A 26,163-nucleotide genomic window follows, 5' to 3' on the forward strand; every position below is an offset into this window, starting at 1 on the left:
GGATCCCGAATAAAAGGCAACTTAGGCATACTCGAGGAGGTGCTCACTTATTACACAGACTTTTACACTTCCAGAGCCACTGCTGAAGCGATGGTTTATACAGAATACCTGGACCAAGTTGCCTTGGTCTGGCTTGACAAGGCACATCGTGAATTCTTAGCGGAACCATTTACGGAAGACGGTGTAACTGAGGCTATAAATGCCATGGATGATTCTAAAGCACCGGGGCTCGATGTGTTTCCCAGCTGTTTTTATAAGAAGTTTAAGTCACTTCTGGCTCCGCACCTCGTCAACGTATATCAGGAGGTGGTAGAATCGGGAGAGCTCCCCCCACCCTGCGGGATGCGGTTATAACACTTAAAGTGAAAAAAACACACTCCCCTAGGGGTTTTGTTTGTCTAACCCTCACATCCATCCAATAAGCACTTCACGTTCACTCTTATACCCAAACATTGGAGTAGTAATACCACTAAAGGATGGCCCACTAAATTTAAAAAGTAGACGGCAGGATACCATACCTTCGACCAGAAGCAGACCTCGCACTTCCAGCACCCCTTAACACACTTTTGCCAGTGGGGGTGCTACGTGACCCACAGGTTATTCAGACACTCTCCACAACGATCTGGGCAAGGTAGCGATTGCCCGGTGTGACTGGGTCCCATCTTTTGTACTCCTCCTCATTACCACTGGTCGGGAACGGCTAGGTCCCCATCCTCCAGGAGACACTAGTGAAACGCACACTGGCAAAATTCCACCAGGTAACATTCCGAGACCTGTTCCCCAATGGTCACGTCTTTTTGCGTACAGAAGACCCCCATTTCGGGGAAGTCACATGTGATGTACCTCTTTATATTGCAAAAGTTGCAGGGGCCTCTTAGGACCAGCATTTCAAGTTACCCGCTTGACTCCCCTGAATTCCTTCTTCTGACAGGAATTATTAAAGACACAAGTGGGGACCATCTCATGTCCCGGCTATACTGGACCTCTGTGTCGCTACTCCCCAGTCGGGACGCTGGAGTACATGCTGCCTGGGAATGGGACTTGGACCACCCCATCTCAGATGCCCAGGGGAGCTGTTGCTGTATACAAATACGTCCAGTCTTTCCTAATCACAGGCACAAGTTGCTGCATTTTAAGTTTCTCTGGCGAGCGTACGTGACACCGCAAACTGCAGCGCATGGATCCGTCCCGCCTGCACACTTGCTCCAGATGTCATTCTTAGAGGCAGATTTTGAACATTCAATAAGATTGCTAGGTATTTCAGGGGCTGGGGGTCTTTACGGAGCTCTCACGTATGATTGAAATGAAACTTGCACCATCTCTGCTGTTGACGCTCATGTAACACACACACGAACTCCCTAAAGCCAAAATATGCTTTGTTGCAATTGCGCTTCTCCTCGCAAAAAGGGAAGTAGCTTTACATTGGGGCCTGAAACTCTCACCCACATTGAAAACATGGTTACGGAGCATGACATATTGCAACACAACCAGCGACACGTACGCACTGATGCAACCACCTACTTCTCGGCCTCTTGACATATGGCAGTCACTTCACTCATACTTGTTGACCGTACAGGACATGGGAGATGCACCGCCCCCACAGCAACATACCCCCCCATGCAATAGGCTGAGTGGGAGACCGTAGACATCCTCTAGGTAAACCTCAACATGATGGTGATGTATATAAACTTCCCTTTCCCCCTATTTCTCCAGGATTGTCATACTTAATGGTTATTTTGATGGCTCACGCATATAAATGGACCTGGTATCAACACCAATCATAGTCAATGCTAAACTGTACTGTATTATATTTCAATTCTTATTGTGAAAATCAATAAAGTTTTTTTTTTAAGTTACATAAAGTACAGTGGGGTACAGTAAATGGGCGTAGAGTGCATTGGTTTTGATTAAAGTGTTTTACTAGCTTAGAGTGCAGTGGCATTGAGGAGAGCGGGGCAGAGTACAGTGCTGTGGAGTAGAATGGCACAGAGTGAAGTAGTGTAGCATAGAGTACAGCGGTGTGAAGTGGAGTGATGTAGAGTGCAGTAGAGTGGTGCACAGTAGAGAGCAATGGCATAGAGTACAATGGCAGAGTGAAGCCATGCAGAGTAAAGTGGCAGAGTGCAGGGTCATAGAGTAGTGCAGAGAAGAGTGGTGCATAGTAGAGTGGCAAAGAGTACAGTGGTGCTGAGTAGAATAGAGTGGTGTACAGTACAGTGATGTAAGAGTGTAATGGTGTAGAGGTACAGTGCAATGGCATAGAGTACAATTCTAAAGAATAGTGGCTCAAACTGCAGTGGTGCAAAGCAGCTGGCTTAGGGTGCATTTGTTCTGAGTAAAGTGGTGTTGAGTGCATTTGCTTAGAGTACAGTGGTTTAGAGTGCAGTGGTTTAGAGTGCAGTGGTTTAGAGTACAGTGGTATTGCAAATGACTACAGTGGTGCAGCATAGAGTGCAGTGGTGAATAGTGGAATAGAGTAGGCCTGTGTGGCAAATTCCGTTCCGCTTGCGGAATTTGCGGAACTTGGGTAATTTTGCGTTTTGCGGAGAACGCGAAATTGGCCAAAATTCTGCGTTCCGCGGCTTCGCGAAATTTTTTGCATGTTCACGTTCTCAAAATGCATGTTCATGAGATATTTCTCCCCGAGCACCCAAAGAGCGATCGCGGACAGTAAAAAAGCATCGCAAACAAGCAATTCCATGTGTTCGTGGAATTTCTGCGTGTTCGCTGAGATTTTTTACCGTTTCGCAGAGATTTGCGTAACAAGATTACGCAGATTCCGCCCACCCCTAGAATAGAGTGGCATAGAGGTCAGTGGTGAATAGTGGAATAGAGTGGCATAGAGGTCAGTGGTATGGAGTAAATTGTTTCAGTGTAGAGTGGAGTGGCGCAGGGTAGAGTATAGTGTGCAGGGTAGAGCGATGTAGCGTAAAGTGTCAGAGTGGCGCAGCATTGATTGCAGTGGCATACAGTGGGGTGATGTAAAGTGGAGTAGAGTGGCATATACTGCAGTGGCATAAAGTAGATTGTTTCACAGTAGAGTGAAGTAGAGTGGAATGGTGCAGAGTAGAGTGGAGTGGTGCAGGGTAGAGTGGAGTGGTATAGAGTAGTGGTGTAGAAAGCAGAGTTGCAGTGTGGAGTGGCGCAGTGCGGAGTGGAGAAGAGTGCAGTGTCAGAGTGCAGTGGTGCACAGTAGATTAGGGTGGAGTAGAGTGCATTGGCCTAAAGTGCAGTACATAGAGTGGTGCGGTGTGCAGGGCAGTGGCAGAGTAAAGTGTCCCAGAGTAGAGTGGCATACAGTTCAGTGGCAGAGAGTGCAGTGGTGTATAGTAGAGAGGTGTAGAGTGCATTGATGTAGAGTGCAGTGCCGAAGAAAGAGATGTAGAGTAAAGTGACAGAGTGCAATGGTGTAGAAAGGCATAGAGTGCAGTGGCATGGAGTATAGTGGCGTACAGTACAGAGGTGCAGAGTAGATTGGCATAGACTGCAGTGGTGTAGAGAATATTGGTGTAGAGTGCAGTGGCATAGAGTACCGCAGTGCAGAATAGAGTGGCATGGAGTGGCGCAGAGTGGTGTAGATTGCAGTGGCATAGAGTAGATTGTTCCAGAGTAGAGCAAAGTTTGCGTAAAGTGCAGTGTAGATCACAGTGGCTTAGAGTGACTTGGTAGAGAGTACAGGGACGTAGAATTAAGCCATGCAGAGTAGAGTGGTGAACAGTTCAGTGGAGGAGAGAGCAGTGCTGCAGAGTAGAGTGAAGTGGCAGAGTGGAACGGTGCATTGTACAGTAGAGTGGTGCACGGTAGAGTGCAGTGGCATGATGCAGAGTAGAGTGGCATAGAGTGCATTGGCATAAAGTAGATTGGTGCAGTGGTGTAGAGTGCAGTGGAATAGACTGCAGTAGAGTGGGGTTGAATGCAGAGTTGTAGAGGGCAGTCATACAGAGTACAGTGTCAAAGTGAGGTGGGGTAATGTGCAGTGGCGTAGAGTGGTGCAAAGTAGAGTGGTGCAGACAGCAGTACTGTAGAGTACAGTGGTGCAGAGTTAATTGGCCTAGAGTGCATTGGTTTTGAGTAAAGTGGTGTAGAGTGCATTGGCATACAGTGCAGTGGCGTAGAGTGGTGCAGAGTAGAGTGAAGTGTTGCTAAGTGCAGTGGCGCAGAGTGCAGTGGCGTAGAGTAGATAGTTTCAGAGGAGAGTACAGTGCAAAGTAGCATAGGGTGGTGTAGAGGGGATTGGCATAAAGTGCACTGGCGTACAGTGAATTGGTACAGAGTAGAGTGCATTGGTACACCGTACATTTGCATAGAGTGCAGAGTTGGGTAGCACAGAGTAGGGTAGTGCGGAGTGGTATAGAGTGCAGTGGAGAAGAGTGCAGTGGTGCATAGTAGAATAGAGTGGCATAGAGGGGATTGGCATAGAGTGCACAGGAGTACAGTGAAGTGGAACAGAGTCGAGTGCATTGGTGTACAGTGAATTTGCATAGAGTGCTGTGTTGCAGAGTAGGGTAGCAGAGTAGAGTGACGCGAATTGGTGTACAGTGCAGTGGCAAAGAGTACAGTGGTGCATAGTAGACTAGTGTAGTGTGGAGCCGAGTGGATTGGTATGGAGTGGTGTAAAGTAGAGCGGCACTAAGTGGAGTGGTGCAGAGAAGAGTGCAGTGACAGTGTGGCGTGGTACAGAGTAGAGTTCAATTGTGTGTAGAGGTGCAGAGTAGAGTGGAGTTGGGTAATGTGGCGTATGTATGGTATGGTAGCATACAACACATTTTCAATTGAGATTACCATTATATGTGCACTCACAGTTTTACTGACAAAAGTATACAGTGCACAAACGATAATGTGTAGAAATGTCATCACCCAATGTATTAATTTGACAGTCAGCACAGTTCATTTACATTTTGTTGTGTGCTATAAAGAAAATAGAGCATCATACAGCCTTCCTCAAGCAGACCTGGAGTAGCCAGCATAATTGTCACATAAATTCTCTCACTTTGAAGTCAAGAGAAAGAAAAGTAAACACTGAGCTCCCTGGAAGAGACAGCCTGACATTTGACCTCTGTCTTTGAATGCACAGCAAATGAGACAAGATAAAAGCAAGTGTTAAAGGTCCGTTTACAGAAAGTGTGCTAGTGGAAGAACACAGTAAACAAGGTTTGGGCAAAGGGGAGGACGAGCTCGAGCTGGACAGCCTAAAGCAAATAAAGCCAGCAAATAGTTAGCCAGAACATTTGAGTTACAAACCACAAAGACAATGGTAAGCAACGGGCACAATGCATTCCTAGGTCAACTTTATGAATGTCACGAAGATGTCTTTAGCAAACCAGACAGCTGTGCTGTCTGGTATGCTGTGACCTAAAACTGAGACAATCAGGTGATGCAGGAATAAACAGATAACAGTGCACGTCAGAAAAATGATCACTGGGCAGAAGACACAAAATAGGACAAAGGAGGAACACAGAGCGGAGGATGGTGCACAACCCCGATGATGGGGCGAACAAGACACTGCCTGGGGCGGAACAATAGAGCGTGGAATCCTGGGAAGGATTTTATTTTACCGTCCTGCTGTTAAATGATGTGGCTTCTGTTATTGCCTCTATTCACACTCCGCAAAATAGAATTTTGTGAACAAATGACTTTCTTTTTATTCATGAGCGTTTGTTCCATTTGTATATGCTTTATTCATTTTAATTGATTAATTTTAATAAATGTTTTATGTCATCTTGCGAACCCCCAGGGGTCCTCGGACCACAGGTTAAGAACCACTGGTCTAGGCCCATTAAGGCACCCTCTCAGTGAATTATGAAGGAGCCCGACATTGGGCTCTGCACAATATAATTAGTAGTGCAGAGGAATAGAGGCATTCCAAAATATGTCAAGTGCCACAGTAACATTTTCCTTCAGGACAAAGCGCTAGGTGATACAGAGAAGAAATCTAAACGAGATTTTGTTTAAACTGACCTATTTATTATAACTGCTTGCATTTGGAACATTCAACATCAAAGTGGAGATGGAGAGAGGGCGTGGAATGCCAAGATTTGGACAGATGCTCAGGTAAACACATGAATGATAGTAATGCCGCTTAACCCGTGCTTAGAAACTCTGAATCAGATGCGAACCTGTAAGGAGAATGGACACATTTATATTAACCACTGTGACATTGGGGTCTGGGTAAGGCCTGCGGATGGACATTTTCTAGTCACAATGACTAGAGAAAGGGTGTACTGTGTGTTTAGAGTCAAGAAGTATGACCGATTCCACTAGTCTTCAAACACAGAGGTAATTGCTTAGAGGGCCTTGTACCTGACAGAGACCCAACCACAATAGTGTTGGTAGTACGAGTAACTGAAGCTTCAAGGTCCAGTGTGAGTGAACTGCAGCAGAAGCAGATTCTCCCAGTGATGTCACTGCTTTAAGAGTAGATGGTCCCAGAGTGATGTCTTTTCAGTAAGAGAAGATGCCACTGAATCAAGAGCATCTCTTAGCTCAAGCGAGCAACACTGCTTTAACGCCCACTCGCACTCAGATGTCACTGCAGCACCCAGTGTGTTAGTGCAGGAGTAAGAGCAGGTCTCAGTTCAATTGTTACATCACTGTAGGAGGGCAGATTCCAGTGTGTGAACACGACATTGACGGTAGATCACATGCAAATCTAAAATGTAAGAGCTGCAGACAGACCAAAGGGTAGTGATGGGCACCCGCTGCCCCCTGGTCTCCCACACACTTGTCTTAGGCACCACACCTCACAGGGGACACGGTCTGATTTCACTGCCACTCAAAAGATAGCTCCTCGATGAGACAAGGGCTCTTTCAGCACTGCTGAGTACACGGTCCAGATTCCAGGGCATCTCCCTCTGGCTCTAAGGCTGAGCAAAGGAAGTGGGGAAGGGGTGGGAAACAGAACTCAAGAGGGAAGGATAATTGGGATAAGGACATTATTACCGCAGGGGAAATCTTAAATTGAAGCAGGCTGCACCCTCTCCCCAGCCCTCCAGCGAGGAATGTCCAATTAAGATGCAGACAGCCCGTAAATCAAATCACAGAGCCACTTAGCGTCCTCCTTTGAACACCCCGGGGGCTTTACTGCTGACTACATGGAGAAATCGCATATTTAAGGGTCAGTGGTTAACCTGACACGATAGGGAAGCATCTGTGGAGTTGTAGGTCTAATCTGCAAAATGGTGTGGCTGTGTTCTAAGGGGGATGAAAATGGTGGGGGCCTCTAAAATGAGCTTAGCCAAAGCGAAGAGTGATTAGGTTTCCTTTCCAAGAGGTGTGGCCTATTTAATTAAGGACTTAAAACATGAAAACTAAAATCCTGTGCTTCACAAAGTGTCATCGGAACAATCTTTCAATACCACTGAGTTTTGTCTTCTTGCATTGAGAAATAAAACAATGGCCTAAAACGAGCCAGGACGACTTGCTTTGCCAATGATTGTTAAGCAGTATCAAATAAACAAGTAAACAGTATCCATCGGCAGCCGTACCCAGAATAAGTAGAACAGAAAATGGGAGTATGTTGTGAATTAAACATTAATAAGGTCTGTGGAAAAAGCATTATCTTTAGTGTGTATCATTCTCTCCTGTTTTCCCTGCACACCACTTTCCAAAAACCTGGAGACGACCCCTTTCATAGAATGCACTACACGGCAGTCATAGGATGCATGCAGATAATACTAGAGAAATACGGCATCTAGAAAAGCATGGGGATTCTAGATTAAGTAAAACATGAGAAAAGAAAGCAGGGACTGCATCCCTGATCTGGATTACCTTAACGGTTTTTACGGTCATTGTTGAGAAATTATCTCAGTCCTGAAACCCTGGTCTAGCCTCTGTCCGGGCACAGCAACCCTCTTGGACACTCTAGCTACTTTACATGCGCAATTTACAGCTGCCAAACATGCACACACGAAAGAAAGAATCATCCTGCTATACTTGCCTTTCACAGAGAACAGCCTTCGCATCCTTCAGACTCTGGCAATGTCTATCACTTTGAAAGATAGGGACAGACCCAACCCCAAACAAAAACCAAAGTCAAACACACGGAATGTGCACTTACCACAGCTACTGAGGTATCTGCGGCCAGCGATGCCCAGCTCAGAATCAGGGCGAACAGACCAAAGCACAGCATTCTGGGAAAAGAAAGTGGGCGTTAACAGGGCAGGCCGGCATCATGAACACCATCTCTCAACCATGGACAGAAATGAGCCCACCTTCTCCCAGAAATTGAGTGTGTGAGGTATGTCTGATTAACTGAAGTGCATCCACCGATACCACTCTCACACAAGACCAGTCTCAATAGCCCAGTAGACTTAACTGATGGTCAACACCATGCAACCTTTTATTTCCATTGAAGTGTCTTGTTTTGGTATCACATGCTGAAACGTCAAACCGATGTTACAGTGGACATTGCGTTCTCTGCCCCTCATCCACACACCCCACGCTGCTTAGTGCTACAAAGCAGTCTGCCTCTAACTTACAAAGTGGCCATCTAAAAAAAATCTAACACAGCACAAACTCGACTCAGTGGTACTGAAGAACCTTACAGTAGCAATATTGTTTATAGAATCAAGCAGCTGGGTTCTAGCGGACAGCACCACCAAGACTAGTCACGCGATTGTTATCGTATATTGCCCACCTCAAATGACCTGCTGCTAGTAGATCATGGAAATTATAGCTAATTTTTTTGTGAATGAGAGGCAACAAAAATGTGTTCAAATTAAAATTGTACAATCAAATTGACGAAATGAGTCTTGTGTAGGTATTCTTCTTTTATTTTCAGTCGTGTTATGGTATGCACAGATGAATCAGCCAACGCGTTTCGCCCAAAGGATGGGCTTCTTCAGGGCTGTAAAAGCCGAAAGGTAGTTGAAGATGCGCGTGATTCGTCAAGGATTAGCCATTCGGAACGTAGTCAGTAAACAGTCTGTATTGTATTGCGCAAACTCCCGTGTTGGAGAGTGTTCCATGATGAAAGAAAGGACCTTATGAAAAAGAATGCCGGGTCTGAGTAAGGAGCCGTGTCCGGATGAGATCCTTCTGCCTGCAAGCCTGGAGCTCATAGAACACTCTCCAACAATCCTTGACGAATTACGGGCATCTTCAACTACCTTTCGGCTTTTACAGCCCTGAAGAAGCCCATTCTTTGGGCGAAACGCGTTGGCTGATTCTTCTGTGCATACCATAACACGACTGAAAATAAAAGAAGAATACCTACACAAGACTCACTTCGTCAATTTGATTGTACAGTTTTAATTTCAACAAATTTTTGTTGCTTCTCATTCACAAAAAAATTAACATTACAGTAGTCCCAGTTATGACACCCAAGGTCACATTCATTTATTTTCCTTTTAGACACAGGAAGGATGTTGAACCAACGCTGAGACTCGAACTTGGTTCCCCGTGGCAATTGTGCTGTGCATTCTGCAGAGAGGACAAGGACTGAATGGCCATGCATTCAGAAAACCTTTTTGACTGAATGACAAGCCAAGCGAGAAAATCACCCTGCCTTCATCCTCAACCCAGGATCTCAATTGTGGCCTATTATAAAAACCTCGACGTGACTGAATTTTAATCATGCACTATAAAAGAGTAATGTGCTACACAAAAATAAAATACAGAAACATAACATCCTGGAAATTTAGGGAATGCAAGAGTAAGTAAAACATGTGAAATTTATGCCTGAACTAAATCGCTGATGTGGATTACCTTATTGTTTGCAATGTTCATTATTCAAAAACAGTGGCAGCTGGTGACATTTGAAAGGTGTTGTGCGTAAAAGTTGGGCATGACTTATGTAGTGACCCAGACCTGGCCTACCTGATCCCAAGGGCTACTCATCATGGACCATTAACATGCTCAGGGTGCATCAGCTGAACTAGAAATTCACATAACGTTTGGCTCTTCTGCCAGCCTCAGATAAAAAGATTGAAATACCTGGATAACATTCCTGTGTGCCAACTATGTACCGTTTCTCAATGTATTACATCAGCTCTTACCAGATATGATGCAGTTTAACCCTTAGAAATGTCAAGCTGAAGAAGTAGATTTTCTGAGAGTTTCACTTTAAACTTTAGCAAAATGTAAGAAGCAGAATGTACTTCACAACAGCCAGTTATGATGATAGCTTTATTGGGTGGGTATAACATGCCCATTTGATCCAGTAAGAATGCTGCTTAATCTTTGAATATGAAAGCAATATATTTTGTTTGCAGTTTTATATAGCACAAACTCAACCTGAAGGTATCACAGCGCTTTACATGAGCACTAGTTACAACATGAAAACCCAAACCCAGTCTGCAGGGTCAGGGTGAACTTCACAACTGGTACTAATCAGACGTTTGCTGCTGGTTCTTGTTAGTTGGTCGGAGAGAGCGCTGCCTTCGGTGGCAGGACACGGTGTGAGAAGGAGTGCGAAGAAGCGGTGATGCTGAGCATGAATAATGATGTAAAAGTGAATGAAAAATGGGAATCACTACACTACAAATGAGGATTTTCCTCTGTTTGTAAATGATATATTCCGCCTGCTTTTTGGGTATGTATTTGTTTCTGTGATGTCTCAGGGCGCGGCTGCTATCTCCCCACTGACCCTCTCCCGTCTCGCAGGCCTCCACGCAATCCAGGAGGGTGCTCTTTCCCAGTTTCAGGGTACGACCCCCAGGCAGGTAGAGGGTGAAGACAACATTGCTCCACCTGAGGGGTCGTACTTCTGCTGCAACCTTGAGATCACTTTATGCTTCCACATGGGGCCTGTGGAGGAGTCACTGAACAAGGTGTAAAGATTTTTGGTGGACTTTGGCTCCCACATCAGGTTCCCTCTCCGGAGCGGGGCCACATGGAATCCACCTCAGGAAGGTGATCGAAGTGTCTCAGGTACGGGCTGTGGATTAGCACCCAGTGTACGACCTCCAGTGGGAAGGCCTCGGTGCAAAGTACCCTCAGTAATGGCTCATACGCACCCCCCCCCCCCCAATGCAGCATTGTGATTGGTCTGAGCGCTGTAACACGGCACTCAGCCAGTGGCTGGAGGGTTGGGCTTGTTCTCCATGCTGTCTGTAATGCATCCTGCATGGAGAACAAGGTATGTGCGCATGAGTGTTTGGGGCGGCCCGAGAGGACCAGCCAAGCAGTCATGCTCACATAGGGAGTGCACACCACTCCTCCCTCTGCTCTGAGAGCATCTCTGCCCCACAGCTGGGAAAACTAAAATGATAATAACCTTGGGATATTATAATTTTATTTTTCCTTTTTTTACACTGCAGAAAGCAGTGGGGCGACGCTCCCCTGCCTTAGGAGAGGAGCCGCTACTGACTGGATGTTCCTATAGCAGGAGTTGGGGTGCTTATTTAGGAGTGAAGGGTCCTAAGGCTTTCCGTCCCAGACAAGTGCACAGCTACTTCCTTCAGGAGCTACAGGTTCGGAGTGTGCGCACCGATGAGCAGCTCATTAAAGTTACACGAGACCCTTCCTTCGAGCTTCGGTTACAAAGTGGATTTCTGAAGCAGTTTCTTAAGAGCAGTTGTTGGTACTATAGACTATAGAATGACAGCAAAAAAAATTTAGACAGACGGAATAAAAACAAAAGATTACTTACCTACTGCTGCCACTTCGGTGCTCTTCTTCTCCTGTCCGGAGTCCCAACTCCAGGCCGTACATGGGGGTGGACTGCACAGGCTCCCAGACTCCCCAAGAGCAATCCAGATGCTGCTCTTATGCTGGTAATGCTATTACCCAGCATGACAGAAGCACAGACATTGGTATGAGTGGGCCGGTTTTGCACTTACAAAGGGACTGGGATCCTGTACCTGTTCTCAAACTGGCTGTGCAACACAGTTTAGGATGGAGAGATCTAACTGCGCATGTCTGTTTGGAAGTTATAGACAGCCGGCCAAACCAGCACGCGCACTTCTGCAGCAGCCGCTGTCCGTCAGGATGGCCCCGCCTCTCCCTGACTGGCCGAGATGCTCATGGCTGTCAGCCTGCAATGCAATACTCCAAATTAAATGATAATACAGCGGTTTTATTAGCATTTTATTTTTCATGCTTGAATTTACTGCAGCAGTGGGGTGACACTCCTCCACTCTAACGAACGAGCCGTCGCTGTTCAAAAATCAATCCGTGCTTTTGTCATTGAAGTGAAGGACTTAATGTAGTGTCCATTTTTAATTGATACCAGGTCTGAGTCCGGCCCGCTTACAGGCCTGGGCATTACACCACCCTGTGCATCAAGGTTTAAATATAACCAGTGCTTCAGTGAAGCGGTTGACGTTTTAAACAAGAAATGTAAAAGTACCCGCAGAAATAGGAGAGTTGGAATATGCCATAGATTGCAGAGTGGTTAAAATATCACTTTCGGCCCAACAGCGTCAGCATTACTATTCATTAAATGGTGCAATAGTGGATACACATTTCCCCGTTTTTTATATCTAAGTGTCCTTCACTCTCTCAAGCCTTGACTGATGTGTTTTAAGATCCGAGTGGCTACTTTGCTTTCTGGTTTGGTTTCAGACTTGAAAGATGGAAGGAAAATGGATTTAGTTTGAACACTCGCTTAGTTATAGGCTTGTTTTTTTGTCATACAAGTAATACTTCCCACAACATTTTATGCAAATAAGTCTTGATTTCCATAATATGGAAAGTCTTCCACTTATTAAATAATTATATGTTAATATGACGTCCCAACATTTTACATAAAGTGCTGAATACAAGAAAAAGGCTATGAATTTCACATAGTGTATGATGTGAACTGAATCGTTTCTAGGCGATTCGACTTTAATTTCAGGTTTTTTTCCACAAGTTGTCTGGACGAGGCATGACTGATGCCTGTCGATAGAAAAGAAGACAACACTAAACAAATGGAAAGAGGGGCAGATGATTATCTTACGTCAAAATATTGTAACATATTTAAGCATAAAGGCGAAAGGTGCAGGCCACTGCAGCACTTAAAGCAAAGTGATAAATCAAACCAGAGGAGAGAAAAATACATATTTGACTACCAATCCATTTAACTGCGGGGAACGAGCTAAGTGTTTCCTTTAAGACAGACAGACAGCCCCATCATGGAAAGATTCCTCAAGTGCTGCTTGAAGCATCCTTAAAGGTCCCCGAGTCTCGCTCCGTCACGGAGCAGTAGCTTCCATTTCGAATGGAACATGAATCTTCAGGCCTATGTTTTACAGTCGGATTTTGAGACCTTTTTCACTTTCCTGTGTCTTAAATCAAAGAAAAAAAACATGTAACGCTAATAATGTGCAACACCTAATTGTGCATTGCGATAACTGGTACATTTCCAACTACCTGGCCCCCTGATGGCATTCCCATCACGTCCTGGTTCCTGTACTATGACCAGCACTGGAATTCACAAGCCTGTTGTGAGTACACCTCATATTAGAGAGGCTCCTGTTGCAATAAAAAAAGGTTTCCTGTAAAATGCTATTTTGCCCTTCAGAGCTATGTACGTGATATATCAATCAAAAACCTCACTCTGGGTCTCGTTGAAGGTCAACAAGCTTAGGTCTGGGTTTAATGCACTAATTAATGCACATCAGTGAGACATACTGGAGGGAGCCAGCACGAGAGAGCATAGAGGGCTACAGTAGTAGGGAAGCCCCTCTTGCAGTTGAACGCATGCACTCGAGTGGCTGCAGAAGGATACACTCTCACATCAATAGCAGCAGCAGAGACATGAATACTCAACTGAGCTTAGATGAGATTGACAAAGTCTCAAGACAAAGCGTGAACGAGGCTGGTCGTAGAAATTCGATAGTTGAAAGGGGCAGACACAAGTCCCACTCTACTTACATTGTTAGTAATAAGTCTGATTGAAAACCGTGCTGCCAAAGCCCAAAACTAGAATAGAATTCCTTGGGAGGTTAGAGTGTTTCATCCTTTGCCAAGGAGACAAATCCATCAGCTCACTGATTCTCATCCCATTGGAAAGGCCCAGTATAAGGATCATCTGTAACAGGCAGGATGGTAGCTAACCTTGTTTTATTCTTTATCACCCCTGCGAGCTGTGAGCTCAGAGGGTGGCCAGCTCTACGATGTGCACCACAGCAATAGATAGTGCTGGCGGTTCAAAATGTAGACGCAAGGCGACCAAAAGTGCTTTCTTTTGTATCCTTAAGGGAGAAATCTCCAGATTGGTTATGGAAACTGTCGGAATGATGGTAGTGGCAAAATATTTTAGGACAGTTCAATTTGCTGTACAAATAGGGTAATTTCTACTCCCACTCCCTGGCCCAGTGTAAATCCATGCCGTCCTCTTAGAACAAGGCCTTGTCCTTCCACCTAAAGAGTGTGGAAAATGTCTATAACAGCCTGGATGAAATACCTTCGACAAGGATGTATACTGGGAATTCTGGAGCTCACCTGTAGGCATTTTGCAAAACAAAGAGGGAGGAACTCTACTATTTGACAATAGGGACAGGGTAGGTACAGTTGAAAAACACAAGAACGTCCCTGATGGCTTGTATCTGATGTGTGTAAGTTCTGGGCAAGCAACAATAGGTCTATCGTCTATCACCTGTAGGCAACCATATTTTTTTTCAATGCAGTTCTCTTTCCCATTCCACACTGTTGAATTTTAATTTTAAAATTTGAGGTAAATATCTCAAGGACAAGAAGGAGCTCATGATCTGACGTCAGCACACAGGAGTGGTACCAACACAAACCACAAATGTCATTTTTGCAGCAGAATTGCGTCATTGCAGTGCTGCAGGACATCACCTTTGGGCGCTTAGAGGTACAGCTGAAATGTTTTCAGATCCTGTCTGATGTCTGTGGAATATTCAAAAGGTGAGGAACCTTCAGCTAGAAATCTCCATCAGAAAGAAAAGTTTCAATTTTCCTGTCCTGGGGGCATGTTGAAGCAAAGGGATAGTCACGTAACATACTCAAGTATTTATGTTGCCATAAAATGAATTATTGACTATAATTTCATTACATATGAATACACAGCTATCATTGCTTGTCAGGCATCTGTTGGCTAGCATGTGAATCATTACCTTATTTTAAGTTTGTGTATTTTGTACAATATTGATATACTTAATGCTGTACCAACAGCCTCAAGAGGGTGGGTGCACAAAGTACTACTACTTACAAGCAGGTGAACCTTTATTTATTTTTTTCGTCTGCTGTGAACAGCAACCATCTTTTTGATTTGCCTCAGCAGCATTGAGATTCATTGATTTAGCATCAGTGCCTTTGACCAGGCACCCCAGTTCACAGACAAGAGTTGCTCAACTAAGGTCCATTTGGGGCCCGACTCAAACTATGAAACTGGAGAGGATAGTGGGACCCTTTATAACAGAAAAAACAAATGTGAAATCCTGGATAAAGCTACAGCCTAATAATTGCCTCGAATCCAAACCACAAGTGCACTACGTAGGGAGGTGGGCATTGTAGAGATCCTCATTGCAGCCATAAAAATTCAATATCCAGGCAAAGTCTGCTTTCAATGTCAACTCGCAAGAAAGCCTACATGACGTGGGGCCAGCAAATAAGGACCCTACCATCAGGAACCAATAGGATTGTTTTGCTCCCCAGATGTTCCTAACCTAACTGCAAACTATCCAAGGCTCAGGGACTACTGGGACAAGAAAACCAGACTGCAAAGTAGACAGAGCAAAGTGCGGTCATAACAACTGATTTGAAAGGCTTGCCTTCTTAACCGCACAACTTAAGCAGCAGAAAAAAGACAGCTATGTGTCTAACTGAAGAGATCGCGAAGACTGATGTAAATTAATATTATGCGGTTAGATAACCCAGGAGAACCCAGGTCCTTGTACTTAGAAGCAAGTGAAAGTCCCTGCACCTGTATGGAAGCTGTTTGGGTTCATTTACATTGAATTGCGGACTACTGAACCATCTGTTCAACTTTGCAGCGCCCAATTGAGCTGTATTAACCAATGTTTTATGAAACATTTGTTTTCATTGAAACCTCTTACTGGCGTAATTTTTTGTTGTAATTTTTCTTAAATGTAGTGACATCCGATTTATATTGCACCTGTGTATACCACCACATCTCCTCCCATGATCCAAGCCTCTACTGCTCTACCCCAGTTACCACTGAAGACTCTGGTGAGCTACGGGGTCCTGTCTAAAAATTATAGTCCAAGTATCCAGACTCTTTGGCCTGTAGGGAAACGTGAAGGGTTGCCCTTGAAACTTGCAATGTGCTTCCTACCACCACATGGATCTGGAGAACAAGACTGAAACACCCCCGATTACAACATACCCTTTTCTCCACCTTTTGCACTTGGTTTGTGCAATGGGGACTGGGCTGGCACCCCTCCAGTCCACCCACAAAAACGGGTGGACTCAGATGGAGGCATCAGTGTGGAGATGACAACAGTGCCGACAGAAGACTGCTTTGCCCTTCTACCCATACTAGCTGCCTCCACTTTAGTGGCGCGTTTGCCAGAAATCTTTGAGGTCATGTCTGACTCAAAGTGCATAGACAAATTCATTCTGTGACTTCTGTCTGCTGATGTAGTTAACATTCATCTGCCACTTTACTCCTCCTATAGCTTCAATGATGCTCCTCGCAATGTTCCTAATCTTTGGCTGAACCACTGTGTTTCACTGTGTTTCTTTGTGTGGGAAACCATTGGTTCCTCCAGAATGATGTTCCATCTCGTAGCGTAGGTTGGAGCAAGAGAGAGGGCAGCATACAATATAGCAGAGCCAGTGTAATCCATGATGAATTCCAAGTGAATCGTTCACAAGATGAATAATTCTATGTGCAATCTAGGATGCAATACAAAATCCTGTTCCATCTTCATCACTAGCTCCAAAGGTGATCTGAAGTAAACACAAGATGGGGCTGCCTGTCTAGACAACTGGGTGCAGCTGGAACATAGTGAGTTACAATAATGCTCACTCATAATAACAGCCGCAGCCAAATTATTACCCAAACAACTTAACAGATAAAATACATTATTCCACTACATTGGTGTCTCACACTCCACTGCTCTCTTGTCCTTCATGTATCGTCACTTAGTTCACCACTCACTAGTGGCATGCGCTTCAATGGAGTATCACTTTATTTGTCATTGGCGGTCTGGCTCACTTAAATTGAGACCCTCACACGTCCACATGAAATGTGCCACAGACTTCACTGGACCCGCGATCACTGGCCTCATACGCTTTAATAAATGGCAATTCATTGTTACATCGCTGGCTTAATACACTGCAGAGAAATCCCCCTCACTCCCCATCCATTTCCACATCCACTTCAAAGACATCTCACCCAATGACATGGGGTTGGCCTCACGCACATCAAATGAGATTCCCCTTCACCCTAACTCATCCGTGATGAATGTTACACGATTAATCCCAGCTCTTCCCCATCGTAGCCTCATACACTTCAATAGAGTTTCACTCACGCTACGTCTCTCCCTCCTCCCTCCTCATTGCTCATCGCTGCCTCATGCACTTTTACGAAGTTTCACTTCTCATCCATCGTCAGATTCCTACACCTTAAAGGAGTCTGCCAGAGACATCAGTAACTACAGAGGTCTGTGTCATCAGAGTCCTGAATTTAGGGCAGAGAACACAATGGGGATTTGGGGGGCAGCCGACCAGAGCGATGTCTGCCCCCCCCGGGGTCTTCGGAGAAGTGGTGCAGTCCAGAGGACTGCACGGCGGGTTGGGCTTTCTTTGGGCTATATTGTAGCCCAAAATACATAGGTCCTCCATTTTGGGTGCCAGCCACCATTTTAACGTGGTGGTACAGCGTCTGGCACTTTTAGCTAGTTTTTGTGCCCCACCCTCCCTCCCTTCAGACTAGGTTTTCCAAACCCAATAATTTTGAGGGGCTTTAATTTCCCTCCCCGTTTTTGGTTGTTTCCATTAGTGCAGGTGCACAAGGGAGTTAAGTGTTTCGGTTGTCACTTGATTCAGGTGCACTATCGATTGGCTGAGAAGTTGCCATGATTTACAGAAGTTTGTCAGCAGCAGTTCAGGCTGAAGGGGAACGGGTAGGAAGTTCATGCCTGGATGACATGGGAAGTTAAAAGGTTAGGTAGGAAGTTCAATGAGGTTCAAAGGGTAGCTGAGGTAGGAAAGGGAAAGTTTATTAGCGGTCCAAACTCTCAGTTGAGCAGCTCTGGTGCAAGTATGTTATTCAAGTGTGTAGAGGTTATCGGTAGGAGGGTTAATTTAGGGGTGGGTGTTAGTTTATCGTAGGAGTACAGTGAGGCTACAGTAAGGCAAATTCCCAGGTTATGTTATAATGTGCACCTGTTTCAATAAAGCGGCATTTTTCACACAACCCAGCTGTCAGTGGTCTGTGCTGCCCCCTCTTCCCCAAAACAGCCCACTTGCCCTGGCGTACTATCATTGTGCAGTGGCACTGGGAGGCGGGAGGCTTACTATACCTCAATTATGCCTGGCTCCATTGCCTACTACTTTGGTAGTAAAAGAAGCAGTCCTTGTCTGCATCAGTGCCTTAGGTACCCTTGTTACCCCCCTCACGGGGGCTCACCGAAGTAGGCTTGAAGGACCTTGGCGTAGGAAGAGAACAACGATCGACCAATGGCAATTCGACCTCTCTCTCTCTCTCCTTCAGCCCAGCCTAACCACAGTACTGTGCAAGAGAAAAACACATGCACAATCTGAACCGAGGAGAATTATTTTCCGGTGGCTTTGATCGTTTCTTTATCTCCCAGCATCACAGAACTGGGCTCAGCCAGCAGCCCATCTGGACACTGGAGCTCACATGAGAAGGCGGCATGGAGGAGGGGTGGGACCCTTAAACATAACCAGTGAGGGCTCCGCCCAACCCCTCTCCCCCGGGAGCGCCGCGCGCACTCCTCACCGCTGACGAGCTGCTGAAATATTTATCGATTTCACAACGATCCCATTCTCTTACTCGTCTTGGCAATTAGTCAGCCTGCTTCCTCTCTGCCCTCCCACTGCCCCCTCCCCACCCGCACCAGTGCCTGACAGAAAATCCATGGCCGCTAATGTGCGCGAGGCCTCGTAAACTAGGAAATGTATTTCCGGGTGGCCCCTTCTCTCTTCTTAATTGTGAAGAGACGCACAAGACAAGTTCTTCCTCTCCTTCGGATGTTCGTCTGTCCAGGGGGGCGGTGACGGAGGGGCGGTCCTGCTCGCTCGTTTAATCGCCGGTGAGCATGAGCCTTTGGCACCGTGGCCGTCCAGACCCCTGAAAAGGCCGCATGGGCTCTTCCTGGGCTCTTCCTGGGCACCCCCTTCAAATGCATGAATAGATAGGGTGTAGGAGACTGTATGGCTAATATAGGAGGTGCTGGGTTATATGGGGTATCGGCCATTGCATATTAAGAACCTTCATAACACCATAGTACACGTTTACAGTCGTCCTCCAATGACTACAAGTTGTACATCCAACTCATGGAGAAGTGCCGACTGGACACAACCACTTAAAGCCACGTTTTGCTATTGAAAAACAGAATGGTGGATGAGGGGAAGTGAAGAGATGTCTACCTAAAAGTAGCAGCTCAGTATATTCAGTGTTTGACTGAATACAATTTCACCCGAGCACTTAGCTTTCATACTGAAAATAACCTCGGAAACTCCCGGCAGAAAGAAAAAAAACACGAGAACGCTACGTCACCCCTTCTTTGTCTAATGAAACGTGTTGAAAAGTAAGACAGATTGTTCCACCTTCAACTAATATGTAAAGCGTTCTCTTATCTCTCATAAGTCCACGTAGCCACACTAGAGCATAATAAATAGGCTGTCGGAGCATTGCTTCAATTGAAACACGAAAAAATCTCATACATATATGACAAAGCATTAAGACCAAGTCAGTTAGAACATACATCAGTCATAAGACAAGCTGATGATCCACCTGCAAAGAAACCCACACCGTTTCCCTCGGGCAGTACAAAACTCTATAGGGAAACGACTTTAAACATTATGGTTCATTAATTGCTACATTTTAACCTCAGAACCTTTCCAGGACCAAACAAAACAATAACCCTGGAGAATATGCATATTTACATATGAATGAAACGATGGAAAACCGAGATATAATCCTCAGAGAAGATTAAAACCATGGAAATTTTTGAAATCAAACGCAGCACACATTTACCTCTGCTGAACGTATTACTAATCATCCAAATTTGCTACGATTCATTCACAATGACACCTGTTCATATCAAACTTTAAAAGGTGTGAATCGCGGCTACGGGATGGAGTGGTAGGTTGACTCGTGTGACCCCGCTGTATGATTCTGATCGATTGGGCGACTTGTGGAGAACGAAAGGATTCGATAAATGGGATATGATCGGTATCAGTAGAGTGGGGGATCTCTGGTCCAAAGGAAACGTTAAGACTTTTGAGGCGCTCAAGCTGGAATATGAGCTTGATGATAGGGAATACTTCAAATATATCCAAGTGCGACACGCATTGCTTTCAGTTTTCCCCCTGGGGACTGACATTCCCGACTCCTCGCCTCTTGAGGACCGTATCCTTGATGGCTATGTGCCTGACAGTACCATCTCGTTGTTCTATAAGAAGCTCATTAATAACAGGACTGACTTGCTTGGGCGCCTCAGAGCCTCGTGGACCGCAGATGGCCTAGAACTGGATGACGAGGACTGGCAAATGGCCGTCTCCTCCCCATAGGAGGTGGCCATACCCGCTCGTCTCCGATTTGTCCAGCTGAAGATCCTCCACCGTGTATATGTAACGGGTCCGCGTCTGGTACGAATGGGTTACTCTCCTGATGGGCTATGTAAGCGCGGCTGTGGAATGAGTGGAACTTTTTTGCATATTATTTGGGAGTGTCAGGCTGTGGCTGTTTTCTGGTCCAGAGTGCATGCGATTATGGAAAGAGTCACCGGGGTCTCCCTCCTGCCCGAGGTCAGAAGATGTCTTCTTAATGTTTGGGAACCCACGGATTATAACACAGCCCAGACTATCTGGGCAACGCTTGGTAACATGGTGGCCAAGAGGGACATTGCACAACTCTGGGGCTCCAATACACCACCTACCGTAGCGGCTTGGAGGGAGAACATGGACTGGTGTATGATCAGAGAGAAGACGGTCTATGTGGCTAGGGGCCGGCCTAAGAAATGGGGTAGAATATGGTCCCAATGGAATTCGTATCGTGGCAACCTGTGCACTCCCCCACAGGACTACACTATCGACAACCTAGTGTCCCCTTAGTTGGCGTTTTGGGTTAAGGCTAGCAATTGTGTATAATACTGCTCTCCTCGCTACCCCCCCCTCTCGAATCGTTTGCTCATCATTGTGCGCTACCCAGAACCTGCCACCCTTCCCTTGGCTCCCGGTACTCGACTATTGCCATGTGATGATGTTTCATGTTGTTCGTTTTGTTTCATCAAAATTTAAAAACTAAACCTTCAATGCTAATCTTCTTTATCCTCAACCACGTACAAGCCGTAATGTTTTATGTTTATAACGGAAAGACTACCGTGAGTACTGCTACGGTGTGATACATGTATCGTTGGATGTCATAGTGGCCGGCCCTCTGGGTTGTAGGCTGACAGCTGTGTATCGTGCGTCCATTGAATAAAGGTTTTTAAAGAAAAAAAAAAAGGTGTGAATCATAGGAATTAAAATTGTATACAACCAGTTCAATAGAGAACCACTTTTTGGAAACTTTAATGCCGTTTAAAAAAAAAAAAGTTTGCTAGAGCTAGGATTTCTAGGCTCTGTATGTGGGATAACATACTCTCTGCCGTCATAAGGATATTGCAAGTCACGGTGGAGTTCCATAAACGTACAGAGGAACAATACTGTAGTCCGAGGTATGGAACATATGGAACTCAGATGTAACTTGCACTATCCTTACATAGGACAAGGGATACTTTATTCCTTGTAATACAAGGTCACACCATCACCTTTCTCACAAACTGCTCAAATTCTTGGTGCGCAGCTCTCGCATATGAAAGAGAGCACATCTACAAAAATTATGAATAAAATAGAATTTCTTGTGCAAAATTAAACACATCAAAAAGCGGTTAGATATTTGTTGCAAAAAGATGTCAGAATCCGTTTAATACAAGTTCGTTTTTTTCCCAAAAAAGGTGCAGCAACTTGGAATATGTAGAAACACGCAAAAAGATTCAAACTTTTCTTTAATTACCTAAGGAGTGTAGGAGAGTAGGGTCTGCTTCCTATGGTTACCCCCACTTTTTGCTGTGTTTCACTGCTTTTTCGACTTTAGACTGGCTGTGGCCTGCTAATCAGGATCACAGCCTAGCTGTTCTCTTTCTAAATTGATACCATGTACTTTAGGTACATACCAGATTGGTTACTGGGTCACCCTTATGAGTCCCTGTAGAATGTACCTTAGGTACCCAGGGCATAGGGACCCCAGAGGCCTACCAGGGGCTGAAGCATGTATTGTGCCACCCCTGGTTAGCCTTCCAAAATGGCACAACAGGTCTGCACTTGCAGCCTGGGTAAGGTGGTGTAAGCACCCCTTACTTAGATATAGTATATCTATATCTACACTTACTTATAGACACATATTAACCTATAAGTCACACCTATGGCAGGCCTTGACAATCCTGAAGGCACAGTGCTTGGTTTTGTGTGAGGGTGCCCTAGCATGAGCTGAGCCCCTCTGCAGCTTTCGGAAATATCTCCTTATAGCTGTTCTATGATATAGCCATACCATATACTCCTAAATGCATTATAATCCTCGCGGTTAATGGTAACTTTGGTTTGGCTTTATCAAAACATGTCGTTTTCGGTGTCAAACACTTTGGAATACTACTAACCCACACCCCCACCACCAATTCTGGTGGTGGGGGTAGCATTCCACCCTTCTAGAGGGAGAAGACATTTACACACTGGTATACCCGGTGAAAGTTAAACAGAGCCCCAGCATCACAAAATGGATGCTGCTGCCACAGACACGAGTCTGACCTCCCGCTGCTGGACAAAACTCCGGCAGGGGAGGCCTGGACAATAGGTTTCCTGTCCAGGGAGGTGCTGGCACCTCCCCAGACAGGCTTTAGTGTATTGGTGAAGGGTGGGTTGCATTCAGTGAATGCTTTTCAGACACTGCCTGGGCACACAAGGTGCTCCATGCATTTCCCAGTTCAAACCGGTTGCTGGGGCACTCAGTCCCAGCTCTGGCGTGAAACTGGACAAAGGGGAAGGTATGTAACCACCCCCTCCCCAGGTCCTACCATAGGTGGGACCCTAGAGTTAGTCCGACCCCTAAACTTATTATAAGAATAGGAACCCAGTCACTAGGACTTTAGATTACCCTGGACGAAACTCTGCAACATATATCTTGGACCTTCAACATTCCATATCGACTGGAAGATGGAAGAAATCTCCCTTGTGGTCAAGGAGTGACCACCCTGTTCAAACAGGCACCAAAGATCATCTTGCCGGTCTGCATTTTCGAGGCTCCCGCCAAATCCCGAAGAATTTGCGACCCAGGACACGGACTTCCAGACATCTCTGAAGCTAATACGAGTTCCCAGCAGAGCGGAGACCTGTAGCTGACACGAGAAACGTGGGACCGGAACTCCTGGACATCTTGCATTTTTGCGCCTGCACCTACTTTCCGAAGTTTCCCGAAGTTGTGCATTTGGAGTATTTGAAGCCCCTGCCCTGAGCACCTTTTGCACCGAAGTACAGAGGCCAGCACTCCACAAGTGACCTGTGTGTACCCTTTATTCACCGCAGCTCGAGGCTCCTTCGCGGTTCCTAGTCCGTTGGCTAGTGTGCCCCCACGAAGGCCAATCCTTTGATCTTGAGCTTTCCTGGTTGCTGGAGACGTGCTCTGACTCCCCTCCAAAGGAGGAGTCCCTCAGACCTTGCTGGTCTGCACCAAAGCCAATCTTGCCATCTTACGTGGGTTGCTGTTGCCAAGGCTTGTTGGGTCCAATCCGTCTCCTGACGCTGCAGCACTCGACATCCTTTGTGGGACAGCTCAAATCCAGCTCCTGGTCATCGTCAACACCTCCTGGTCCTCGTGGTTGAAGAGTCAAGCTTCACCTCTTTCACCTGAAAACACCCGACATTGGCTGGCATCTCCCTGTCGCCATCCAGGTCACTGGCAAGTGACCCAGACTCTTTCTCCTCTGCTTTCAGGTTCTTCACAGCTCCAATCCAACCTTCGATCCACCCGGACACTTTTCCTCTGGTCGCCTGCAGCACTTCTTCACAGCTCTCCATTGGGATAGACGACGAAATCCGACACCAAAAGACACCTATGCACCACGCTTCCGAGGATGAGGTAACACGAGTACACGGTGCTCCCATGGGTCTTGACTCTCTAAGTCTCTAAGTCTAAAAGAGTTCCATCGTAGTTCACCTCTAAGTGTCCTTAATCTTTAAAATTGTAACTTGTTCTCCATGGAAGTCAATGGGAAACCCGCGGCTGTGTTTAGACACTGCACGCGTTCTCCGTGGGCCTCCTGTGTCCCTACCTTGGGTGGTTCCTGGTTGCCCCAGCAGTTCTACAGGCCCTAGGCCTAACTTCTATCCCTCACGTGGTTCTTATACCACTATTTTAGTATTTGGTTTGTGAGGCCCCTAGGGCATAACGTATACTGTGCAACTTATCGTATGCCAATTAAGTTCCGTGTATTGTACTTGTACCTCTGACCTCATAAAGAGTCCAGAGAGGTTGTGTTTAGAATAAACACATATATATTTGAAATATACCTTGTGTGGTGTACTTTCATTTGGTCATTCAAGAGATTATAGACTGGTAAAACAACTTGCTTAACTCGCCTCTAAGTCTTAGCCTGAAGGCTGCTCTCCACAGCTACCACTAGGATAGCTTTCTAGAAAGTTGACTTTAAACCTACCATCAATAAGGGTCGTTTGGACTGGTGCAAGGTTCCCACTAGAATAGTGGACATCATATGCCAGGGCAACTTCTCACAAGGAGTACAAAAAATAATATGGTACCATAAATATGTCTTTTTTGCTTTTCACTGTGCAGGTAAAAAACAGGGAAGAAAGAAAAGCAACATTTTGTGTTCATTCTTTAAACAGCTGCTTTAATTATGCTCCTTGACCTCACTTTTCTTTCCCCTTCACTGCTGGTTCTAGTAGCATGCATTATGATGCCAGAACTCCACTATAATAAGTTTGTTACAATGAGCGGCTACATCATTTTTGTATGATCGGCGACTGGATGAGTCACCACATAAAGAAATAAGGGTTTTTTATACAGATTGCACAATCCCAGGTATCATACTGAATCCCAGGACGTCCAAAACGTATCTGGGTCTCTTGATTTGAGTTGCATGGTTTCGCAGCACCATGAATTGTTTTAACTTAAAGTCTTCTATAACAAACTTTTTAAAGTTCTGGAAGGGATAGCAGAGAATTAGGTTGACGGAGAACTGTGTCTGGCCTGCGAAGTTTGATGTTTCATGTTTGTTTGTGAACATGAGGTGGTTAAGCGTATGACAGACCATGTGTGCCCTGTACTACTTGTTGGACACAAACAGACTGCATATTAATGAATAGGTCTGATACAGGTTTTGAGTCTGGCTTATCCACTCTCATGTTAGTCATACTTTAACTGGTTTTTGTTGGCTTTCTTCTGTTGCTAGAATGCTAATTTACAACCTTCCTTCGGGAAATTGGGGCCACATCCAGAGTGAAGGGGCATGGTAAACCACTTCCGCAATAAGAGCCGGTGGGTGATAGAACAGTGGCAGCTATGCACTTGAACGATACATTGGTTCTCTTGAGGTGTCGAAGTACATCCGATCACAATGATTTTATGGCTTGGGTAACAAATACCATCTAGAATGACAATTCAGTGGTCTTCAAACCATTTTTGTGAGACCAACTATGTGGTATCTGGAGTTGGAAAGGAAGTCATGGGTGTACAGAGGGTGCTTGAAGGCTGAACAGGCTAGGTGGATCTGGCAGGTCAAGGATATTTGAAGTGGTTGAATGTGTCAAGTTCTTTGATCAGGACCTCATAGTGGGGAGTGGGGGATTTACGTGTTGGAAGGAGATCAGCCCTGATCTAAGGATTGTGCTACATCTAGATAAGGGTTACAGTCTTGAGGAGACCAGATTAATCGGACTGCACAAGGAGATGAAGGGATAATTGCCAGGACCAGGACCAGGGATGTCATTGGGTGTTATATTTCTTTTTTTTTTTTTAAATATCTTTTAATTAAGTTCTGAACAAGCAGACAAACATTTAACATCATT

The 26,163-nt window shown here is 45.5% G+C and overlaps 1 protein-coding gene across 1 annotated transcript in view; it reads right to left on the reverse strand.

Moving 5' to 3' along the window:
- TTYH2 (tweety family member 2) overlaps positions 1 to 26,163 on the reverse strand; it is a 423,103-nt gene that overhangs the window by 114,507 nt on the left and 282,433 nt on the right. Inside the window, exon 6 of the mRNA XM_078654259.1 lies at positions 8,057 to 8,129. Within this exon, the coding sequence (XP_078510385.1) occupies positions 8,057 to 8,129 (73 nt within the window). The remainder of the gene's footprint in view (positions 1 to 8,056; positions 8,130 to 26,163) is intronic.

The sequence above is a fragment of the Lissotriton helveticus genome, chromosome 7, assembly GCF_964261635.1.
Source record: "Lissotriton helveticus chromosome 7, aLisHel1.1, whole genome shotgun sequence".
Lineage (NCBI taxonomy): Eukaryota > Metazoa > Chordata > Amphibia > Caudata > Salamandridae > Lissotriton > Lissotriton helveticus.